The sequence below is a fragment of the Nymphalis io genome, chromosome 23, assembly GCF_905147045.1.
Source record: "Nymphalis io chromosome 23, ilAglIoxx1.1, whole genome shotgun sequence".
Lineage (NCBI taxonomy): Eukaryota > Metazoa > Arthropoda > Insecta > Lepidoptera > Nymphalidae > Nymphalis > Nymphalis io.
Window position 1 is genome coordinate 254,825 of NC_065910.1, and position 24,397 is coordinate 279,221.

The 24,397-nt window shown below is 33.4% G+C and overlaps 1 protein-coding gene across 1 annotated transcript in view; it reads left to right on the forward strand.

Moving 5' to 3' along the window:
* LOC126777683 (retinal homeobox protein Rx1-like) overlaps nt 1-7,554 on the forward strand; it is a 47,493-nt gene extending 39,939 nt beyond the window's left edge. The window contains exons 3-4 of the mRNA XM_050500819.1: nt 7,029-7,188; nt 7,385-7,554. Coding sequence (XP_050356776.1) covers nt 7,029-7,188; nt 7,385-7,554 — 330 coding nt within the window. The remainder of the gene's footprint in view (nt 1-7,028; nt 7,189-7,384) is intronic.
* Nucleotides 7,555-24,397: the final 16,843 nt, after the last annotated feature.

Genomic DNA, 24,397 nt, shown 5'->3' on the forward strand with positions numbered 1-24,397 from the left:
TGTGCCTGTAATTACACTGGCTCACTCACCCTTCAAACAAACGGAACGCAACAATACTGCTAATACAAGTACTGTTGTTTTGAGATAGAATATCTGATGAATGGGTGGTACCTACCTAGACGAGCTTGCACTTTGTGCCCTTGTGTCCCTACCACCAGTAAACCATCTACAACTACTCACCATCAGGCCCATTTGCCTGTACACTTACATTCGATATAAACAAAATTAAAATTCAATACATGTATATTATATTACATATTATGTACATATTTTATATCATACATAATTTTATTAAAATTGGACTTTTTGGTATTTTTTGCTTATTTTCACAAATAACGACAGGCACGCGAAGGCTATCTTTCCTCTTTAAAAGAAGTGTTAGAGGTGTTTGTGTGTGTAAAACTCACAATTTCAAGCACAAGATGAAGTATTATTAACTCCAAATGAAGCACACAAACATTCAGTGCTGCTTGCCAGGGTTAGAAGTCGCATCTCGGTTAAAATTTACGTGTCCTTGATATTTCATTTAGCTAAGTCTAAGTGATCTAGGTGATCTATACTAATATTATAAAGAGGTAATAGTTATTTGTTTGTAATAGCTTTGCAACTACTGAACCGAATATGATGTAATAATTCTTACATCATTAGACAGCTACGTATATAGCAATAAAATAGCTAACCTAGCCCCCGAACCCCTCACACGCGCTCGGAAAGGAGTAGGTTATATAATTGTACACTAAAAATCGAAGTATTATTCATGGACATCATTTAATACAACAGACTGTAAAAAACTGTCAAAAAAGCATATAATTTTTAACTAACGCTGGTGAAACCACGGAGCTGGTCCATACTACCATTGAACAGATTTTCCTAAAATTTGTAAGTATAAAGCAAGCTTGAGCCACAAAGAAGGCCATAGGATCTTTTTATACCTAACACCTGCTCACCCAAGACGCGGGCGAAACCGCAGGCGAAAACTATTATTATGAGTATATAAAAGTAGAAGCAATAAGTACAATTCATATCAGTTATTAATAACAAACTTTCTCACAAATACAATCGTCTACGGTTCTTTCAGGGCCTCGAGAAATATTCATAAAATAAAAAAGCAGATTGCATATAAAACAGAAATTCATAAAACATAAAATTGCGCGAAGATCACACAAATAACGCGACACGTCTGCTCCGCCGCGAGTTTATTTGACGAATGCTCCTCGCATTATTAAATCGGAAGTAAGATTAGTGGTGGGGGAGGTGCCACCGACACTTCCGCACCGAATGCGTACTGCTTATCGAATGATATGGATTGGGATCAATTTACTTTCTGGGATAACGTTAATATGATACTAAATACCTAATTTATAAAGTCGAACTCCTTGGTCCGTGTTGTGAGTAAAATTTCAAAATATGTTTTCGACGTATCGTATCTATATGTAACGGTTAATAAACATATATAAGTTAGTAAACACACAAAGTGACTTACCCGCTTTTCTCCACATCATAAACATTTACATTGTTAGAACTAAAGGTCATTCAAGTAGTTTATTTTGCTTTGCTATTTTATATTACTACTTTTATTAAATAAATAAATAAATATATATATATATATATATATATATATATATATATATATATATTAAATAATGCCTGGAACACTTTCGTTAATCTGTGCTTGTTGTTGTTGTGCTGTGCTGTGCTAATCGTGCTTAATTTGTGCTTATAAATTTATGTCGTTTTCGGTAGTGAAAGAAAACATAGTGGACTAAATTGTATGTGCTGGATAAAATTCTACCACGTGTATAACCACGCTGTACTAATACACCCGTAGGAGCCATTTACCATTGAATAGGCTGGTGGAAAAAGTTTCGAACTTTATCCTTAAGAGAAAAGACGGTTTTTGTCCAGCTATGGGAACATTTCTCGCTGTTACTTAAGTCTACGTATATTATATATATATATATATATATATATATATATATATATATATATATATATATTACTTATGTCTGGAGCCCTGATACAATATTATTATCTCACTTTCGAGTATTTGGTATATTTTTCAAAAAAATTGATTTATGTTTTTTAATAACAACAATACCTATTTTGTTCATCTTTTATTAAGTGTTAAGTATAAACTTAACATTTCAAGTTTCATTTTACAAATAAATTTAGCAGCGATAGTGACTGTAGTATGAATTATGTAAATTATTATGCTTAAAATGACGCAATAAATGTTTTAATTAGGTTCCCCTTAAAATAAATATAAACTGAGCCCTTTTTAGTACGCCCCCATATTACAAACATCCTCCAAATTTCAAGTATCTATAATATCTTATACTTCTAGCTTTGAGTTAATAGTCTTCGGTCAGGACGTTGCTTTTGAATTAAATATTCTCGTTCTTTCAATCAATTATTTGAAAGAACTTATTTCACTCATTAAAGAAACTAATTTAATATTTGACATGAACTATTTACTTTGTATTAATGACAAATATGTTATTTAACTCGGTAAAATATTTATATAAAAATATGTCTACAGCTCGTACAAGCTCGCACTCGACACGCACGGCTCGCGGGACTAATTAGAGGCAGAATTCTTAACACGAACTCTGTAATTTTTAATTTTCGTTCGTAATGGTCATAAAAGGCACTAAAATAAGTGATAAGACTTGCCTCAAATTAATTTATAATGTAAAGGTCAGTATTTAAGAAGTTAGTAATTAAAGATCATGTTTTGTGTGTTTACAAATATATAAAGCTTTAAAGTAACAAATAATAACATTTAAATTAAATGTGACTATTTTTTAAAACACACACAAATAAAACTACTACAAAGCATCAATTATTTTGTTCATTCGGTTGATAAAACGAAAAATAATTCCCCCAAAAAACAATGAGTCCTAAAAGGCCCCAAACAGGCTCGTTTGTAAAATTCGATTTGCGGATATTACGTTAACATTATTGCAACGAAACAACACATGTTACTAGCAAAGTCAATTTGTCACTCGATTAACATTAAAAGACCTCGTACAAGCGTTGAATAACTCAATTACTTCCAATCCAATATAACAAACTGGGATTCGGTGCTCTCGAGAGACTATTCGATATTTAAATTAACCGCGGGCGACCAATCACGGCGCTGCGCTCCGAACACAAATCTGACATCTGTCATATTTGAGCGCCATTGTTAGTGTTTTGACGTTTCGTTTTTTTTCGTGTGACAGTTGGCGCGGGCGTATTCGGTTATTTTGTTTTATTGTTACGCTTTATTCAATCGGACGTTAGGATGAGTGTATGGATGCCCGCTGCGTGCTAAATACTCTTATTTGTTATTTTTATTTCAATATCGTTCTATGAATAGTTAGTTAGAGCGTTTAACCCAACATGGGTTAAAATAACCTATTCGATTTTACTGCCAAATATTATCGCTACTAAACGTCGAAGATGATTTTATCGCAAATTATGTCAATATTTAAATATTATACAAATCCTTAATGCTATCGTGTTAAGGCGTTAGTGACAGGAAACTAATAATTCTGACTCAAGACACGCAGTAATTCCTAGTCGCTCATATTTTTTTATGAGCGACCGGAACTGCTGTCAGTTGTATTTACGTAGACTTAAGTAACAGCGAGAAATGTTCCCATAGCTGGACAAAAACCGCCTTTTCTCTTAAGGATAAAGTTCGCAACTTTTTCCACCAGCCTATTCAATGGTAAATGGCTCCTACGGGTGTATTAGTACAGCGTGGTTATACACGTGGTAGAATTTTATCCAGCACATACAATTTAGTCCACTATGTTTTCTTTCACTACCGAAAACGACATAAATTTATAAGCACAAATTAAGCACGATTAGCACAGCAGAGCACAACAACAACAAGCACAGATTAACGAAAGTGTTCCAGGCATTATTTAATAATCATAGTTATAATTTTGCACGTTCAAATAATTATATTAGTTATCTTGTCAGTATTGTTCCACATTCTAAATTGTGTATCGAGCTTTTCTGCCACATAGCCACTCAGTAAACCAGCACCTGGCGTGCCAAAATTATCGATACATTATATTTCCGACCGTTCAAGTCAAAATATGGCATTTTTTAATATGTACTCTTTATCTAACATAGAATTAGTTCATGTGTGTAATTGCAATTCTAAAATGACTTGGCTTAGTCACTGAATTAACTAGTTGAGAAGGTAATCTAAGAGACTATATCTATTTTGAATAAGGGGATAAAAAATTCTAAGAATGACTCATAGAATGACTTTGACAAATGACTTTTAATTACAATTTTTATGGCAATATGACCACTTACCACCAATTGTCCCAGAAGTACGCATTTCATAAAAGGTCAGTTAATAAATAAGCCGATTATAGTTTTATTGTTCAAACATAATTATTATGAGGTCTCTCATAACCTGTCTCCCTTATTGCGTGATCGCTGCACACTTATTAATTCCTAACAAACGGGAACCAGTCGTTTCATGCTCGCGAGTGTAATTTTACTTTTATTAATTACCAAAACAGGGCTATTTGCCGTTCGTTTGTTGAGTTATAATTAGATTTCCGAACCGCCCGCCACATTGCTTTTATACTCTAGATGTGCGACTGTGACAACCCTGTTATTGCTTCGAATGTTTTGATTTCCTTTGTTATTAATTTTTATGAAATGAGAATTATAAATGCGGGCCAAGCATTTCATTTTAATTTGTAGACATTATATTTGACATATATATAAAATATTGTTTTGTTTATTCTTATGTTACCAGTACTATACATATACTATTATTGACAACAAATATTTTAAAAGCGTCGTTTTAACTAGATATTTGAAGAAGTTATTAAGCTGTAATGTTATCCTAAGAGTACACCATGTATTTGACTTATATAAAGATATAAATTTGCTTGCAAGCCAAGACAAACATACTTGCACTACATATTACCTTAAACATTGAAATAAATACCGGCAAAGACAAAACTCGTTATCTACTTTTAGTAAGTAATTTTACCAACGGTTGAAGTCTTTGCTCCCATTTCAAAGACCAGCTTAACTTGAGGTATTTAGCCTTCACCAGATATTTTTTCAAACCTATCCGGTGGTAAACTATCTGTTAAATTAGTTACAAAAGCAATAAGTCTTTTGCTATTTACAAGTTTTCAAATTGCTACGCGAATGAATTCTGATAACATATACGGTATTAATGTAACTGTCTGGCTAGCTAATGGGTACAAATCCCCAGGATTCAAACGTTCGGGCCAGTAAATAGTTGTTTGATTTTTATGTTAAAAAATACTCAAGGTCAGTCTGAAGTTTTAAAGTTTGGCAGTGTTTATACTCCCATGTCTCAGTGCAGCACTTGAACTCTCCTGTCATGTCGAATTGCCGTTCTATCAAATTATGAGAGTGCACCTGCGTACAATACAAACCAGAGCAATATAATATCACATGCATAGATGAGATTAGTTGGATGGCCGCCATAACCGAAATCGGTCAGCAAGACATTATCGTCATTGAAATTGTTCTATACGTTTGAGGTCTACAATGTTACAGACATACCTCCCGTATTTCAACGGAGGTAAAACTTATGTAAATAACTTAAAATACATATTTTTTGAGTTTATTAATTCTTAAAGAACGGTCTGCGTAGCGCTGACTAGAGGCAGGCACACCGCCCGATACCATCCGTCAAAAGCCCCTAAACTCATTAAATAGTTAGCACTTTTGATGTTATCCTTAACTATCAATAACAGCACGCATTTTCATCATTTGTATACAGTTCTCGATTATGATTTTTCTTCAGAATAAATACGTTGTATGTATTCTTTATTAGCAAGTAAATAAATCAGTCGGTTAGATTTCTCTAAACAAATAATATATATGTATGTCAGTAACAGCTTGTTATATTCCCATTGCTATACGGATGTCTTTTCTCCTCTCGAGAAAAAGTTTTAGAGCGTTCCACCATACCATTCCACTGCGTTGATATATAAAGAAAAGGCTTTTGCCCACCAGACATTTACTGGCTGCTACTTTACTTTACTAACCACAGGAATTACTACTGACCGTAAAGGCATGGTCTTTGAAATTCTTTATTACAGTAAATAAACAAATGTCGTTGTAGGCTCCCAAAATCTTAAAAACATTTTTTCATATCATTTACACTCAACTGTCATATCTATGGCGTGATCCGCGAGACCGATTTCGGTCCAATGTTAAACAAATTTAATACGTTTGACAGGAAAGCCATCAAAGCTCGCATGTCGCTAACCTGTCTCAGAACTGAAATCGAACCGGTCACGCGACTGCCGTACTTTTACCGCTCTTCTACCCCCAAAAATATATCATTTCACACTACAAGTTGACGCCGCGTTTATGTCGTGCGTCTCACGAGATCACAACAAATATTAACTGTATTTTAAATTGTATAAAGTTTAATTTGCCGTGAATGATTCCTAGGAGGTGGAAGACCTGATGGCACATTCATATGATTGAGTTCGCGTTTCATGCTTCACAGTATTCAAAGTTAGTTTTGTTATGTCTGGCCTCAAACAGTTTAGTGACGTGTTTTCTAGCTGATTTATCGTTCAAGCGTTGCTTTTTCGGTTTTATTGCTTGAAACGCGAAGTTTGATACTATAATGGTATTATGGATAGCACATCAATTATGTGGAAGTTGGTGGAACTCGGCTTGGCTCGTTAGGTCTGTTGTTTAGCAATTGTAGGGTGTCGCTGATCAAAAGTTTAACAGTTACGGACGATTTATGGTTGTATGGAAACTGTTGCTAGCTTTAATAATACCATTCTTGTTTGTTTTAATTAAATTTACTAATTTAACATAGCATTTGATGTTTCCATAATTCGTTTATTCGTCTTAAAAATGTCATTCTGACCAATTTTTCGTCACAACAACCAATTTTGAACACTAAACTTGTCTTGTCATGTATTATTGATATGACATTTGTGCGGAAAAGATGCTGAGGAGACTTTAAGGCAAACTTTACTTATAGTATTTTTTTTTTATTCCAGGTGTGGTTTCAAAACCGCCGTGCAAAATGGCGGAGGCAAGAGAAAATGGAGGCAGCAAGACTCGGCCTTTCAGAGTATGGTGCTCCAGTACCTAGGCTATCTGGTCTTGGCCTTCCAGTCGACCCGTGGCTGGCACCACCGCTACTCACCGCTTTACCAGGTAATTGACAATTTAAAATTTAATCTAAATATAATAAACCATGGAATAAAATGTCTGTATTTCGTCAAATTATTATAAAAGTGGCGGCAACACAACTAACGCAACACGTTATACATTACAACAGTAATTCATCTATTGCCCATTTTAGAATAATACAATTAAAAATATTTTCTAACACATGTCTTCCCTATTTCAGGTTTCTTAAGTCACCCTCCATCTGGGTACCCAAGTTACCTGACTCCCCCCGCGCCGGCTGCCCCTGCACCTGCCCCGGCACCTGACCCACGGTCCTCATCCATTGCAGCCTTACGTCTCAAGGCCAAGGAACACGTGGAAAGTATAAGCAAGGGTCTCCAGATGGTTTAGTTAGTTCCACTTTAACACATTGCAGTTTTATGAGCTATAAATTTATATAAGTAGTTGGATATCTATGATATTCCGGGCGAAAGTCCAATGAATAGAAAAAATAAATCTTAACCAACTTGTTCAAATCTAGCAGGAATTGCTGAACATATTAATATGTTGAACATATTAATGCACAATCCACGCTATTTGTGATAAAGGCAAACATTATAGTGGAAGCTGAAAATAGGAGGGATAAGGAATTTTAAAATTTGCAGTTATTTCAACGTGTCGCGTTGAAATAACTGCAACTGCCTATAAATTTTCCACTGCTAGGCACAGATCTCCTCTCTTCTCGAAGAAAAGGCTGGTCAGTCGATAAAGAATGGCATACAATGATGGAAGAATTTTATCAGACACATGCAGGTGTTGTCCTTCACCGAGCACGGATGAATATTAAGCACAAATTTAGCAAATGAAACAAATACAAATTTCTTGTCTGACTTAAGTTATTGCTTAAAAGAAATTGTTTCTTGAAGCTCAACATTTTCGTGAAATGACTTACTTATAATTCTGCTTTGTTTTCAAAGTCACCATGTAACGATCGAGGTCTAAATCGAGCTTCGAGTCTTAAATAATAATTTCATTATAAATTTTGTGAAGAATATTGGGCAGTTCATAGCAAATGCCGAGGAGATAAAATTGAAATACGCTCTATAACTCTGCAATGTGCTCTATGTATCATAATTATATATTTAAGTTTGAGATTTTTGACTGACATTCCATAGTAAATGAGAGTATTTCGTTTCAAATAACCTCCGGATCTTAAATATGAATATATATATAGGATAATGAAAACACTAAGTATATGTATTTTTATGTTCGAAGGATGTTTGGATCTAGCTTAAGTAGATGATAAAGCAATAACTGTAAATATTATTATAAGTTATTTATAATTATATAACGTCTTTATGTTAAATATTATAACGATTCCAGTTAGACGCCAGACAGAATCTATTTTTATTTTATTCTTTTTGTCGTTTTGCTGTTGATCCTTGTCTTAGATAAATGTAATAACGTTATATACTTCAGAGAGTCTGAAGAGACGAATTAACGTCATCAGTAATTTATAATGCTTACTAACATAACTTGACAGGACAAACAATTGCTATCTCTATCTTACGCCTGCGAGATATAGGAAACAAAACATTGTCAAATTAGTGATTATAAATTAACATTTTAATTTTCTTTTATAATTTTTACTATAAAATTATAAATACAATATTATTAAAACCATCATAATATTGTAAATTTAATTATATTATAATTTTTAATTTGTCAGTTTATATACCTTTTAAATATATTAAAATAGCATATTAAGCTTGTCACTCTTCGTTTGTAATTGATGTTTGTACCACATAGTGTTGTCAAATCATATAATAAGTTTGTATATAGAGATTGTACATAATATAATTTCGTAATTTATTACAAAATCGCCATATTACTATGAATGAAACTTTATTACTATGTAAAAACAATATATGTTTTTTAATTTCTTAAAAATATAAATAAACTTTGGAAATACAAATAATAACTTTGCATTACATTCGTTTTAATTGTATAATAATTTACTTTTGCTTCAAAGGTTTTGTTGATATTTAAGTAAATAGTTTTAATTAAATGAAGTGATTCATTCAAAAGAAGATTAAGTAGCAATTGTTTTGTGTGTAAATTAGTCGTTTCCATATATAAAGCCAACCCTCCTCGAAAAGATAATTCTTGGAGCTTGATTCACCAAGCTGCTTCACAATGCATATAATTAATTCTAAGACATAAATGACAGATGACAACAAAGTTGCGCTTGCCCGAATTTGTATCTACTACTTTTGAGTATGTGCGTGTAATGTAACAGCTATGAAACAAAAAGTACATCAGTGAGTACTGTAATGTAATGTATATTTATTTGTTACATTACATACAAAAGCTTTTGACGAATACTCATCCTGCGTTTATGTACCCTAATGTATAATTTCAAATCTAGTTTATTTGATTTTGTATTTTATGGTTATGTCGCAAGCACCGCACGTCATGTGACAGGGTTGACGCTATTATATACCAATAATTGTATATAATATTACCAAACAAACATAGAGTACAACTTGCGAAATCAATGCAACATCTAAAAACGCTTGCACACAAGTCATTAAATAATGTGAAAAAAACGCGTTAAACTCATTACATATGACGGTAGCGAAATATTTTTGCCTTAGAAACGTTTCACACGAATGTTGCATAAAACAGTAACAGTCTGTGAATGTCCCACTGCTGGGCTAAGGCCACCTCTCCCTTTTTGAGGAGAAGGTTTGGAGCTTATTCCACCACGCTGCTCCAATGCGAGTTGGTGGAATACACTTGTGGCAGAATTTCAGTGAAATTCGACACATGCAGATTTGTGTGTTCACCTCACGATGTTTTCCTTCACCGTCAAGCACGAGATGAATTATGGTAACAAATTTAGCACATGATAATTCAGTGGTGCTTGCCCGGGTTTGAAAAAAATATATAAAATTCACGCGTTCCTACCACTGGGCCATCTCAGCTTTCAGGTTGCATAAAACGTTGCTCCTAAATTTCGACCTTGAATTTTTGCTCTAGAATGTTCACTTCAAAAATAAATTTCTTATATATTTTTAATTAAAATGTAATAAATATAGCTGTAGTAAATAGTAACATATGAATGTAAATAGAAATCAATGTGTAGCTTAGCGTAAGATATATATATATATGTACGAGTATACACATAATACGTAACGAGAGATAAATAAATGTGTTCTTTTATAAAGTTATTTTTATTTATTCATAGCCGTATATGTTCCATGTGTATGTATGTACCTATTAAGGTGGAAATTATTCATCCGCACTGCTCTAGAATCGAATTACATATAAAATATAAACAAAATGAAAATACATTTTATTCAAATAGCATTTTACGAGCACTTCTGAATCGTAATTTTACAGGATTATACTTTTTTTTCACGCAGTGGAAACCTCCAGAAAGGTACCCAGCACCCATGCGGGGGGGGGACTGGGATATGTGGGATTCTTACCCATTAAAACCACTGCGATGGCCGTCCTCGGCACGGATCGGAGAGGCTGCGGGATCGTGTTGATATAACGCATCCGCGGCCTCTCCCGTGCTTTGCTCCGCTCGTGGCTCGGCGGAGCTCTCCTCAGGGGACTACAGGATTATACTAATGTAAGCTGACCAAACCCGAATGTAGATTGTACCGAGAAGAACGGCGAGAAACAGTAGTTACTCCTTTCTATCAATGAATTTACAAATATATTTGAATTAAATACAATTTCGTAAATATCCTGAATGATAATCATCGAATACTAACTCGGCACTTTTGTAATGTATTCAGTTGGTACGAGTACGAGCATTAATATAAAATAGTTCTTGATGGACTCGCTCACCCCGACATCAGCCTCACGGTTGTACACGGCGGCCTTTTATCCGACACCAGCAGGCTTACTCACGTTTTCCGAAGTACATAGAACATATTATTTATTTTAACTTACAAAAGTAATCGCATATCCTTAGAATTAAACTATTTGTAACTAAACTCTTTTTTTGTTGATCTATTTGATTGTACACATATGTTATATACATAAGCTGCTAGGACGGAAACAGGACAGGGAGACAAATTATATTAAAATAATCAAAGTTAATATTAACATGAGAGAGATGATGAACAGTAGCTATATTAATTGTCACTTGCATATATTTAAGTATTTAATATAAATATCTCAAGATATTAATTAATTAAATGACAAAGCTAAAAGTATTTGAGGAATTTATTGTAGATTATACAATAGATTCACTAACGAGGTTGGTATATAATGAGTTCAAGCGTAACGAACATACAAATTGCTTTCACATTATCATATAAGTAAGGTACTATTATTTATTTCTAGTCTTAATTACCCTAAAATCGACCAAAGTACATAAAAGATTTTTATTTAATGTCTTATCTTGATTTATGGCTTACATTATTGCTAGTAATGTACATAATATACAATTATCAGTATAACCCACTCGGATTAGATCGGAAGCACGAGAGAGATTGAACGGTTCTTTTTGAGATTACTCCAATATTTAGATTGAATCACTACATATTATAAAACAAAGTCCGCGTCTGTCTGTCTGAACGCGATAAACTCCCTACCTACGGATTTTCATACGGTTTAAGGGATGGACGGGGTGATTCACGAGGTTTAGGTGTATAATCAATTCAAATTTTGTATCAATTGGTTAAAATATGACGACGATTGTTAAATTTGTAGGAAAAAATTATAACGGCTGGGGGCTTTGCTGGCGTGCGCCACGTAAACCAAGCGAGTTATATGTCTTACGATATAAATGTTTAATGTAGACCCTTCTAGCCAAGCAAACCCAGGAGGGGTAGTTAGTATCTTACATATTAATAATATTCCATGAAACATGAAATATAAATGATGGAATATTATTTATTTCGGTAAGTAAAATAACTTGTATGTTGTAATCCGATAAATTTTAATTGTATTTATTTCACCTAATCTAACCGGTTTATAAATTTTTTTTTTTTTTTTTTAATTTAATTTAATTTTATTTTTTTAAATTACGGTTATCGAATCGGCATTCATTGTTTCGACATTTATTATCTGTTCTGTTTGAGAGATGGCAGCACTACGTTGTTAGGTGGTCCTTTTGATCGTTGAGCAGGCGCCGGTCGCTTACGGACGCCTGTCAGTTTTAATCGATTACATACATATATTCTTTTTTATTATATACAATATTATACTAACGGAAGGTTACTCATATTATCTACTTTGTAAAACTTTTTGAGAAGTTCGGGTTACCAAACCTCTTTGTATCAAAACCGTGCCACGTGCAACATAAGTCATATATAGTTATTTCTACATATTTAAACACTCCTGATATTTACTTAGTATATTACATTACAAAGTAATACAATATTGTTCGGTGGACTCAACCGAGGAATTGTTGCTGATTTGGAGGCTCTGCTGTTTTCTGGAGAAGAGGCTGCTTGTCCAGTGGCCTGCTGATGCTGCTGGTGCTTTTTGCTACTTCGCGCTGCTTTTATTTATTTGCTCACTCGTTGTAACACTGCGTACAGGGTTTGCACTATCCTGCTTATCTATTTAAATCTATCACTTAATTTTAACCGATACCAACTCACCTACAACTAACTTGTAATATTTTATTGTATTAATGTTACCTTAATACTGTCAACGGCCCACCCTGATTTTTATGTTGTAAAAATTTTAAATAAAATTTTATAATCTTTATGACGTGTTTAATTAATGAAGCGGTCTTGATGGAACGAACTCCTTACACACGTGCACCCCGTGACAATGTAGCTTTAATATTTATATTCAGAGATTCATGCTGTATATATATAATAATATATATAATATCGATAATAACGAGCCGATAGTCTTATTTATTTAATAAGCAGTCTAACGATATACAAATTACACAATAATCAGCCTCACATACACATCATACACATGTAAACAATTTCTGATATGTATATCAATTATAAGTGTACATAACATTAACAGCAATAGAAATTAAAGGAATACATTAAGTAGATCTATTTTATTACCCACTATTTTGAAAAATTACGATTTTAAAAGCTTTCTAAACATTTGAACGATAAATTTAGATTACAATCTACATATGTAAATCTTATAATAAAATACATTCTGAACATACGGTAAAATTAATCTGATATAATATCGATTTGACGATTTTACATTAACATTTGAAATATAATAACTAAATAAAACAAATGTGTACCACGAAACAGCAATACTTAATATTATTGTGTTCCGGTGTTAAGGGTGAGTGAGCCAGTGTAACTACAAAAACAGGATAGATCTTACTCAATGTATATGAGCGGAGGTGACCAATTACCACCAAGTGGCCTTTATGTCTGTCCGCCTATTATAATATAAGTATATTATAAAAAATACTAATAATATTTTATCTGAAATAAAAACTATCAAAAAGTTAACAAAATGTTCGTTTCAAATAAAAACTTAATAATGTTAAATACGAATGAAATAGAGATGAGACAAGATTGAAGCTAAACTGACCCCAACGCAAATAGAATCAATAATTTACTAACTGCTGGGGTTGTAGGCAAAAAGAATAATCACAATTGGTTTATAAGGTATACCAGAAAATACATACAAATACTTTTTTAAAGTCAGTTAGTAATTAATGTCATCTCTGTCCCAACGGCGTCTCCCATTAAGGTAGGGACGCATCAGTCACCGCTATCGCCCGTCATCTCACTTCGGCATTGTTTACTATTTCAAAGTTATTATTTACGTTTGTGATAGTTCAGTGTTCCGCACACTATTTATATTATTAAAAAAATAGTATAATCAAATAGGGATTTAGAAGTACTATGTAAAGCTACCACCGGTTCAAAGTATAGTTTTTTACGAGAAACGGAAATAAACTCAGTAGTCACTCATTTTCTCAAATTAAATGCATAGTCAACAAAACATAGATATATTTTCAATTCATATCCAGAAATAAAACCTACGAAGCGACTACGAACTATAGGCTTTTCCTCACTAATATTATAAACGCAAAAGTGATTTTGTTTGTTACGCTTTCGCATCTTAAGAACTCGACCATTATGAAATTTTTCATTCGCGTTGCCGCGGTACATTAAAGGACAAAACGTATCTAACACCTCCACCCCTCAAACGAAGCCGCGGACGAAAACTAGTCTAGCTGGTCTATATATTCCTATATAATAAACCTTGTATTTTTTTATAAACATAACGTTTGCAAAATCTTATTATGGAAATGAATATCCAACGATAAGGAATCCCCCGGGTAGGAGTATTGACTTTGTGGAGCCGGAAACTTAGTGTTATAAGTTTATCTTCACTCCTCGTGCTCATACAATAATTAGCTAATCGTGATGGCTTCGTACGGATAGATAAGAAAAATAAATTTTGCCTAAGATTTACGTAAAATCGGTTCTTAGCAAGCGTCTAGTAACTGACAAATTTCAAGTCAACCGAACGGATAGTTTAGGAGATCTCGTGATGAGTGGTATTTCGCTTTTATATATCTATACTTCATTGTCAATATACATAATATACTTTTAAGCATATTGTGACTAAACTATAACTATCGTATTTTGTAAAATTCATCCCGAATAGAGTCTTAATAAATATTATAATCATAATAATTTACTGACGGACGCATTCTGCCGATATGCGAAATTTAATATAAATGTGTAACGTGACGCTGTAATAACAATAGATGTAAATAAAAACGTACATTCAATAATTAAAATTAAACATTATATATCTACATTACAAATGTTAAAGTAACTCTGTTTGTGTCTGTCTATCTGTTACGCTTTCAAAAGCTACTGAACCGTTTTTGACGGAATTTGGTATGAAACTTGAGACCCAAAGGATAAAGACTTTTTAAATCAAACACCTGATCCATCGAACACGCTAATGAAGACGCGGGCAAAAACTAGTTATCTACATAATTTGGTTTTGAGTAAGGTAAGGCACGAAATGATATTTAGCATAAGATACAATTTAGTAAACACAAAACGTATTTATAAACTCTCAAATAATTATTAAAAACGAATGCGGAACCCAAGAAATATTAATAAATGAAACAAATTAGGTTCATTAAGTGTGGAATATTTTAAAAGTGATTTGCATAGAGCGCTTAGTTTAACTAAATCAACGAATTATTGCGCGCTCAGCGAGTGTAACGGCTGTGCGCCGGGAGACAGCTTCGGCGATCGTGACAAACGAAGGCAAACGTAAGGTTACACTCGGCTTTTCCCGTCTACAGATAAACAATCGACACTTGGTTATTATTGCGTTTGTAATAAATATGTCAGTGAGACAATTACACGCTTAGTAGTGCTTATGAGTGGTAGATGTTGAGTGTTGGTGCATACCACCAGTCACAGCAATGTACATCCTTAGTTGGGTGCGATATTTGCAAAATTATCTCCAGAAACTTTTTGTTTATAATGTTAACAGTAGGACTTTTACAGGCTGTTAAAAATAATATATTATATTTTTGAAATAATATGAAATCAAGTGGAGCTCCTACAGTATACTACTGGGCGTCCAATAATACGTAAACATCTCTCAACACGGCAAGCGCGCATTAGCGCCGCTGTCGACAAATTGACGCACGCATTTTGTATTAATACTGTTAAATAATAAATAATAAAAATGCAGATATTATAAAAGCTTTAACCTAATAATATTAAATAACGTATTGTTCACCAATGCGCATCAGTTGTCACTGACTCTCATCTCCTGAAGAAAGCTCCGTCGGTCCCTAAAAGCAGAGCACGGCTGACGGCGCGGGAGAGGGCGACGAATGCATATGAAATGGTCCCGCAGCCTCGGTTCGTGTCAAAGAGGAGGAGTTTAGTAGATACCTAAGCATCTCACATAGCCAGGTTTTTTCTCAAGGTCCGGGGGTATATTTTGAAGATTTCCCTGCGAAAAGAGGCTACAGATCAGGTCAGGCAAATCGGTTTTAAGTTTTACTACTAAGACATTCCTAGTGCGAAGCTTCGGAAAGCACGTCAGGTCGGATAGCCGGACAGAAGTCAAGCCAAGTACATTATTATTACACAACCGATAATACACAAAAACAAAGTATCATATCCGATAAGTAAACGCACCAGTAAGGCTTTTTAATGTAAAGCTTGGGTAAAATGCAAATAAATTAGTCATTGACGTCGTTCATTCTTCGTCATGTTCTTCAACTTCGTTTTGATCATAACTATTTCTAAGTTCCAGTAGCTTCTGAACAATGTTAGCTATATTTAAAAAAAAGCACAAAATTTAGAAAATAGTAGTCAGAAGACTTCTGTTTGGTTTTTTAAACTTATCCTGAAAAACTTCTTAATATATATTCAAGCAGTTAGCGCCATCTTGTGTCTAATAGATGTAAGCTGTTATTCGTACAATACAATTAATTATTATAAAATATAAGTGCTGTAAAAGTTACCGTATAAATTACTTACAAATCATGATTAAATACTTATTAATACTTTTAGTTTTAATGATTCAAGTATTGAAGATTTTATTTTATGTAAATAATCTATCATTTTGTTTTAAATAAAAAAAATGCATATAATTAAAAAAAACATTCAACAAGTTAATTTGTATTTAATAAGTTCAGCTACTACCCGCTGCAGCGCTGTCGGAGCTAACAATTTTTAATTACGTTCGTAGCCTCGAGCGGGGCTCACGCCAGGGCGGGACGACGCGGGGAGGCGACGGCGACAATTTGCAATTCAAAGCCGCTGAAAAAACCCTAAAACACCCGACACACAGCCCTTTGGCACTCGCTTACGAACTAAGAGATACGAGGATGCGACTTCTTCACATTTCACTTTTACATAAGGTATACACACGTACATTGAATATCTTCATATATCCGACCTTGTGTGTCATTGGATTATTTATAGGATAAATAGATAAAAAGTTTTGGTTAAAACTTAATTTTAAAACAATTACTCCAGACCATATTTACGCACTTTGGGGTTGCTGACAATAAAATCAATAGATGTAGGTGGATACTCAATTTCGTTCAGTTACGAGAATCATATATAAGTATGACTTTTTTTTATTAATCCTACTTAGACACGAGCACCTTGGTTTTTTTTTATAGAATAGGAAGGCGAAGGAGCATATGGGCCACCTGATGGTAAGTGGTCACCAACGCCCATAGACATTGGCATTGTAAGAAATGTTCACTATCGCTTACGTCACCAATGCGCCACCAACCTTGGAAACTAAGATGTTATGTCCCTTGTGCCTGTAATTACACTGGCTCACTCACCCTTCAAACCGGAACACAACAATACCAAGTACTGTTGTTTTGCGGTAGAATATCTGATGAGTGGGTGGTACCCACCTAGACGTGCTTGCACGAAGCTCTACCACCAGTGTGGTAACTTAAAACACTATACACTGTTCATATATAGGCGTTGACAAGTTTTTATCTACGTTGATCATGACGAAATTGAGGGTGACTTGGTTTTAATGCAATAATCTTTTATTTTCGCTCACATTTGTATACTGATAAATACAAAACTGAACTGAAAGTCGTCTCCTGCGGTCCCGTGTCCCGCTCCGAGCTCTCTCGGAGGTGAATTTCGTTAGCTTTCATTTGTTTTGCCGTAATTGCTGCAGATATGAGGCCTGATCGCCGCCCGCCGACTTATTGGATTGCTTTATTGGCTCCTGAGCACTCGCTAACCGCCTTGTCTAACTTTTCTTTGACAACGATTCATTAACTGAAGAGCTTATTGTGACTTAGACTAATTTCGTGTGTTACCGCTTCATTACATACATTATAATTACAATATATTATCTTAAAATGATTTATACGTATATTGTAACAGCCCGTGAATATCACAAAACTGGACAATGAGTCGATGGTCTGAAGCTTTACCTCAATCCCGCTGCGTGACACGTGGGTTTGTAGATATTTATGTAAGTATAGAAATTGTAGTTAACAGTGAGCTGTAAATTCTATAACTTACTTATTATTATTTTGTATCTATACAATATACTTAATTATTTATTTTATTTTTTATTTGGCAAACAAACAATCATTTAATTTATAATTTATAAAAATGTATATAACATCTGATTTAATTTTTTAATTATGAAAATAATTACCATGAAATCAAAGTTAAAATAATTAAATATTTCTGTTATAATTTTTAACATGACTGTGATAGACCAAAATTAATCATTAATATCAATATTATTTATTTGTCTATCAATTAAAAACCAAGAATAAAAATTACATTTACAAAATACTTCAGTTATTTTGTATTAAAATAAAAATATTTAACAACGCCATCTATTTATTATTCATTGTATAAAGTAATAGTATTCTTTGGTTCATATCAATGTAGCATACAGAGCCATCTAGCGTGGAATAGAATATATAATATGGTATGCTAATCAGTATATAGATGTCGTTAAATTACAAATGTCTGTGCATTCATCCTCTTTTTGTATGTAAGAAAGTAATAGCGTTAAAATGTCCCACTGCTGGACTAAGGCTAAGGGCTCTAATTTTGAGAAGAAGCTTATTCCACCACGTGGCAGTCAACACGTGGTGGAAAAAAATCGTGAGGAAACTTGTATGTATCTTATTTCACTAAAATTCTGCCATATGTGTATCCACCATCCCGCATTGGAGCGTGGGCGAATAAGATCCAAACCTTTTATTCAAAGAAAGACCTTAGCCCATCAGAGGGACATTAACATAGTGTTACTTTAAATCAGATAGGTTCAGTGTTCAGTAGGTATTACATATTGGTATTATTATACATGTAGGTATTATATATTATTAATAACATTCTTTTATATTTGTAGTTGTAAAAATAAATAATTATATTTCTAAAATATATAATTTAAAGTATGTTTATGACATAAAGAGTTCGTTTATGCCTTTAAATAAATCTTATTTATATTTCGTGCATTATTGATCGAAGTATTTTATTAATTACAACACGTTTCAAATGCATTTTTCATCAAAGAATGCTCAGTAATGTCGTACACAATGTATCACGGAATTTCAGATATTTATTTATATATTTAGAGCATCGACAGGAAGTTATCTTAAATCTGTGTCTATACAGTTATTATAAAGAGAAAATATTTTATTTTCTGTATGTTTTCTTGTTATGGGTAAACTCAAAAACTAATTTTAAATCTTTCACCTAAATAAGGCTACATTATCAGCGAGTAATATAGACTGTATTTTATTTAAAAAAAAATAGACATCTCCGAATTGCAATAATTTAAAGCAAGGCAATTTTTTTTTATAAAAGCCATTATTTGGCGTGCGCTACGAAAACTATTGATGATACCTGAAGCAAAGTATTTCATTTTTATAGTAATCATATCCACAAAAAATCAGTGAGACCATAATGATGTCTAATTATTAAAATTATTTAGCCCATAAAGGTAATTACCATGAAAATTGACGTATTTAGAACATAGAAATATATATAATATAAAACATGTATCTATATATGTTTGTAAAGCGTTTCTATATAAATAAGATCGTAAGACGTTTGTCGTCGTTACAAAAATATTTATTTTAAATATTATGAATATTATTATCTATCACGTATATAGATTTTTACAATTGAAAATAATTTGTTTTAGATTTATAAATTAACTCACAAGAATAAAACACTTTATTTATTTTCCAGTATTATTACAGAACTCTATTAAAATCAAAATAGTTACACTTTTCCACCAATTAACAATCCAACAAAGATAATTTAACACACTTAAATTATTATTTATGATACATAAAACAACGAAAGCTATCTCCGAGTAATACAGTACGCTTAAAACCAATGAATTCAGATCGATCGGTCGATTCGCCTATAACAGAAATAAAATTTAATTATAAGTCAGTATTGCAACTTGTCAACAGATGTATTGTAACGCGTTTAATCGTTCGTAAGGTTGAGACGCTGAAACGGTCCGCTGAGTGAAATGTATTCAACATGAAGGTTCTATGTATTACACTTCACGTTACGTAGCCGATATATGTTTATAGATTTAAATTAACTCGGTGGTAGGGCTGTGTGTAAACATATATAATACAAAGCAATACTTAGGATGGTTGTGCTGCGGTTTAAAGGTTAAATGAGCCAGTATAACTTTTAGCAACAGTGTTACATACCATCAGTCGGCCCATTAGCCATATAATATATTATTTACAATATAAAGAACAAAGATACTCCAGTTTACAAATTGAAGATTCAAATCATCGCTTCCCAGAGAACAGGTTTTCAAATCCAGCTATTGCCATTTCACTATCTTTATGTGTATGCATCGTAATATTAAAGTAGTTTTGTCGTATCGTGGTCGTGTCATGTTCGTGTCGTGAGATGTCGTTGTAAGCAAATTCGCGACCCCGAAGGACAATTTAATAAAGAAAGCTGAGCTGTTACTGCACACCGCAGCGCCGCTACACCGCACGCTGTCCACCCTAATAAAGTTTGTAAAAATATCTGCAGACACAATGTTAAGGGGAGGACACTCGGTACGTTGTAAACATATATTAACTCGGCGGTGTACGGGCCACCTATCGATCAAGCGATTTGAAAAAGTATCCCACTGCTGGACAAACGCTTTGCCTCTTCTTGAAGTTTGAAAGAAAGTTTGGAGCGTATTCCACCGTGCGCGGGTCGTATGTACACATTTGTCTGATCATCCGACATGATATGCAGATCCTCTCACTATTTTTTGTAACCGCCGAACACTAAACGAATTAGAAATACAAATAAAGCATAAGATAATTCTATGAAGTTTCCTCAAATTTGAACACGCTGTATATTCGCTAACAGTATTCTTCACTTTGGCATTTAAATAAGAATATTCAACCATTACAACATAAATGGCAAGATTTTTCTAATAATAATAAAAAAAAATGTTGTATAGTTTTAATTTTGCAATTTTATAGTCTTGCCCTTAAGGCAGGGGTGCGGTCTCATAGAGTTTTATTTGCACGTCGCCTTAACCCGCGCTCCAATATTAAATTCTGCAACCTACCCCCCCCTACGTCCCCGCACCTCGCACCCCCCCTAGCCCGCTACCTCTCCTCCTACAACACGTACACGATTACATTATGTACCTACTTATATTAACTTGAGCAGTTTATTTCAATAAGAATTACATCAAAAATTTAATAAATAAATGGTATTAATAAAATCCAGCAGATATTTTGACAATACAATTAAGATAATATTATTGTTCTTTTCCGGTTCTTCTCGGTAGAATCTACATTCAGAACCGGTAGCTTTAAGTTGAATGTCATAAATACATAATTGGAATTTCGTAATCGATATTTGTTTTAATTGACAAATAATTAAATTCTTACAATTAATTCTAAGAAAAATATTTTTGTTTACTGTGAAGTATGGAAAAACTAGTTCGACGTATTATCAAGCCGATCTAGTTTCGGTACGCGAAGCGTTTGGACGCGAGCCAGAGCGTTTTTAAATATTTTCAACAGCACCACTGCGTGTAACGTCTATCTTACTAATAGAAAGAAAGTTTTGAGAATTAGCGTGATTTTCGTATCGGGCTTACTTTCGTTAGTACATTCTGTGCAAACTAAAAGTATTAAATAAAATGATAAAAATCAATACAACGGATGTCCTGTGAAATTCAATACAGCGTATTTACGCTGATGGCGATACCTTGTCTTCTAAATTCGTAATGATAGAAAAAGAGAAGTCAGTGTGAAAGTAAACTACGTTATACAATGTTTATTAGTAAGATAACAAAGATGTAAGTTACATAATATATTGATATTTTTTTCTATATCCATACGCCAAGTCTATAGAATATTTTAATCTTTTCTTTGTTGCGGATTTTTTGAGTTAAAGAAACTTTTACTTAAACACTGAAACTTTTTTTTATAGCTAACATTGGGAGACCATTCGATTCTTAGAGAGTAAATTATTATAACCTCCAATTAACGATTTAAAAAAAAACAAAACAATGTATAACAAATAATATTAAAAAATATGAAATGAAGATGGATTATGAAAAGTGCGACCTCGACTTCGCTCCAGTACAGTTATAAAATGAAAACTTTAATTTTTCCATATTCTCAAAAAACTTGAGCTGATTTGGTTTCAAATTTAATTGCATAATTTGACCCACAGACAGGTGAAGTAAAATAAAACCGTATAATAAATTTAAAAATTTCTCAATCGAAAATAATCGAAAGTTTCCAAAACGATTACATCTTATAAGATGATTATTAAGACTTATCAGATGATCTTCCTTGTTCCTTGTTGCTGAAGTTTAGTATTTTGTACGCATTTTCTCTTTAGTTAATTTGAATATGTTGATTTTCGTTTTTATCAAACCGGAACGCAACAATACCAAGTACTGCTGTTTTGCGGTAGAGTATCTGATGAGTGGGTGGTACCTACCCAGACGAGCTTGCACAAAGCCCTACCTCCAGTAAAATCGTTTAAGTTTTCCTCCCAACGTCTAGTTAACAGTCAGAAGCTAAGGGAAGAATGTCTTTTGTATATTTTTTTAAATAACCTTATAAATATAAAACTATAAATTTAAATCAAATATGTATTTTATTTTTCTTATTATTCCAAATGATTTTTTTTGAATATATTATTATCTTTTAACTTTTCATTTTGTACAATCAATTCTAAAATCTGAATATTATATAATAAAAATAAAAGGAAACAAAATAACATACGAATATAAGAAGATATCTGTATAATATAAACAGATGGGAGACGTTTTTAGCGGATGTATGCGACCCTAAAATTAACGATAATCGAGTAGACGGACAGACAAAGACGAGACTGATCACATGAACATTATCAACACGTACAGACTACTAAAAATACCATTATTTATATACTTTCAACCGCGTAAAATGCGTATTTGTTTTAGCCTATGTTAATATTAACCTTCTACTAACCCTAAGAACGATAACGACACCATCACAATAGATTTATTTCCGAATTAATGTTTTTATATTAACTCTAGATATGTTTATAATTCATCTCTTGCTTTGTTGTGAACGTAAACACTGTGAAGAAGCCTGCACGTGTCGGATAGTTTATCACTTATGTATGGGCACCAACCCGGATTGGAGTGCTTCAAAACCTCCGTCTGGCCATAACCTAACCCAACAGTCCCTCTGCTACTGCTATTCGCGGCCGTTATTATATCGTTCATACTACAAATAAACTAATTTGACAGAACTAAAGGACTTGCTCTCCTCAAAAAAGAAAGATGGTCTTAGGTCAGCAGTAGGAAATTGTTACTTTAGGCTTAGTGCAAGCTCGTCTGGGTACCACCCATTCATTAGATATTCTACCACCAGATAGCAAATCTCAGTGGTGTTTTTTTTTTTTTTTATAGAAAAGGAAGGCGGACGAGCATATGGGCCACCTGATGGTAAGTGGTCACCAACGCTCTTAGACATTGGCATTGTAAGAAATGTCAACCATCGCTTACATATCCAATGCGCCACCAACCTTGGGAACTAAGATTTTATGTCCCTTGTGCCTGTAATTACACTGGCTCACTCACCCTTCAAACCGGAACACAACAATATCAAGTATTGCTGTTTTGCGGTAGAATATCTGATGAGTGGGTGGTACCTACCCAGACGAGCTTGCACAAAGCCCTACCACCAGTAAGTGTTGTGTTCCGATTAGAAGAGTGAGTAACCCGGTAAAGCTTATGGTACAAAAAACATAGCCTCTTAGTTCCCAAGGTTATTGGCTCATTGGAGATGTAATATTTCTATATGTATGGTTAATATTTCTTACGGCGCCAATGTTATGGGCTGTGGTGACAACTCACCATAAAGTGGTTCATTTGCCCGTCCATCTACGTATATTATATAAAAGACTGTTACTTTCCTTTTTTTACAAAAGAATGGGCACCAAACTCTAGAGGGGCAATGGAACAAACAATAATAGGTTTTCAATTGTCAAGTTAACAAATCCAACAAACGGATAAAAGTAAACGTTTATTTAATCCGCTGACAACAGACAGACTGTCAGCGTTTCAATTACACAATGTTTTGTTTTCGAAAAAAAGAAATCCGAACAAAAAATATCAAGCAACACAAATTGAACTTTATTTCTTTTGGCTTAAGAGTCAAATATAATTATAATATCGCTAAGCCAACTTACAAGGGTAATGTCATATTTTTAGGGTCCTTAAACTAATAGGTAGTCGA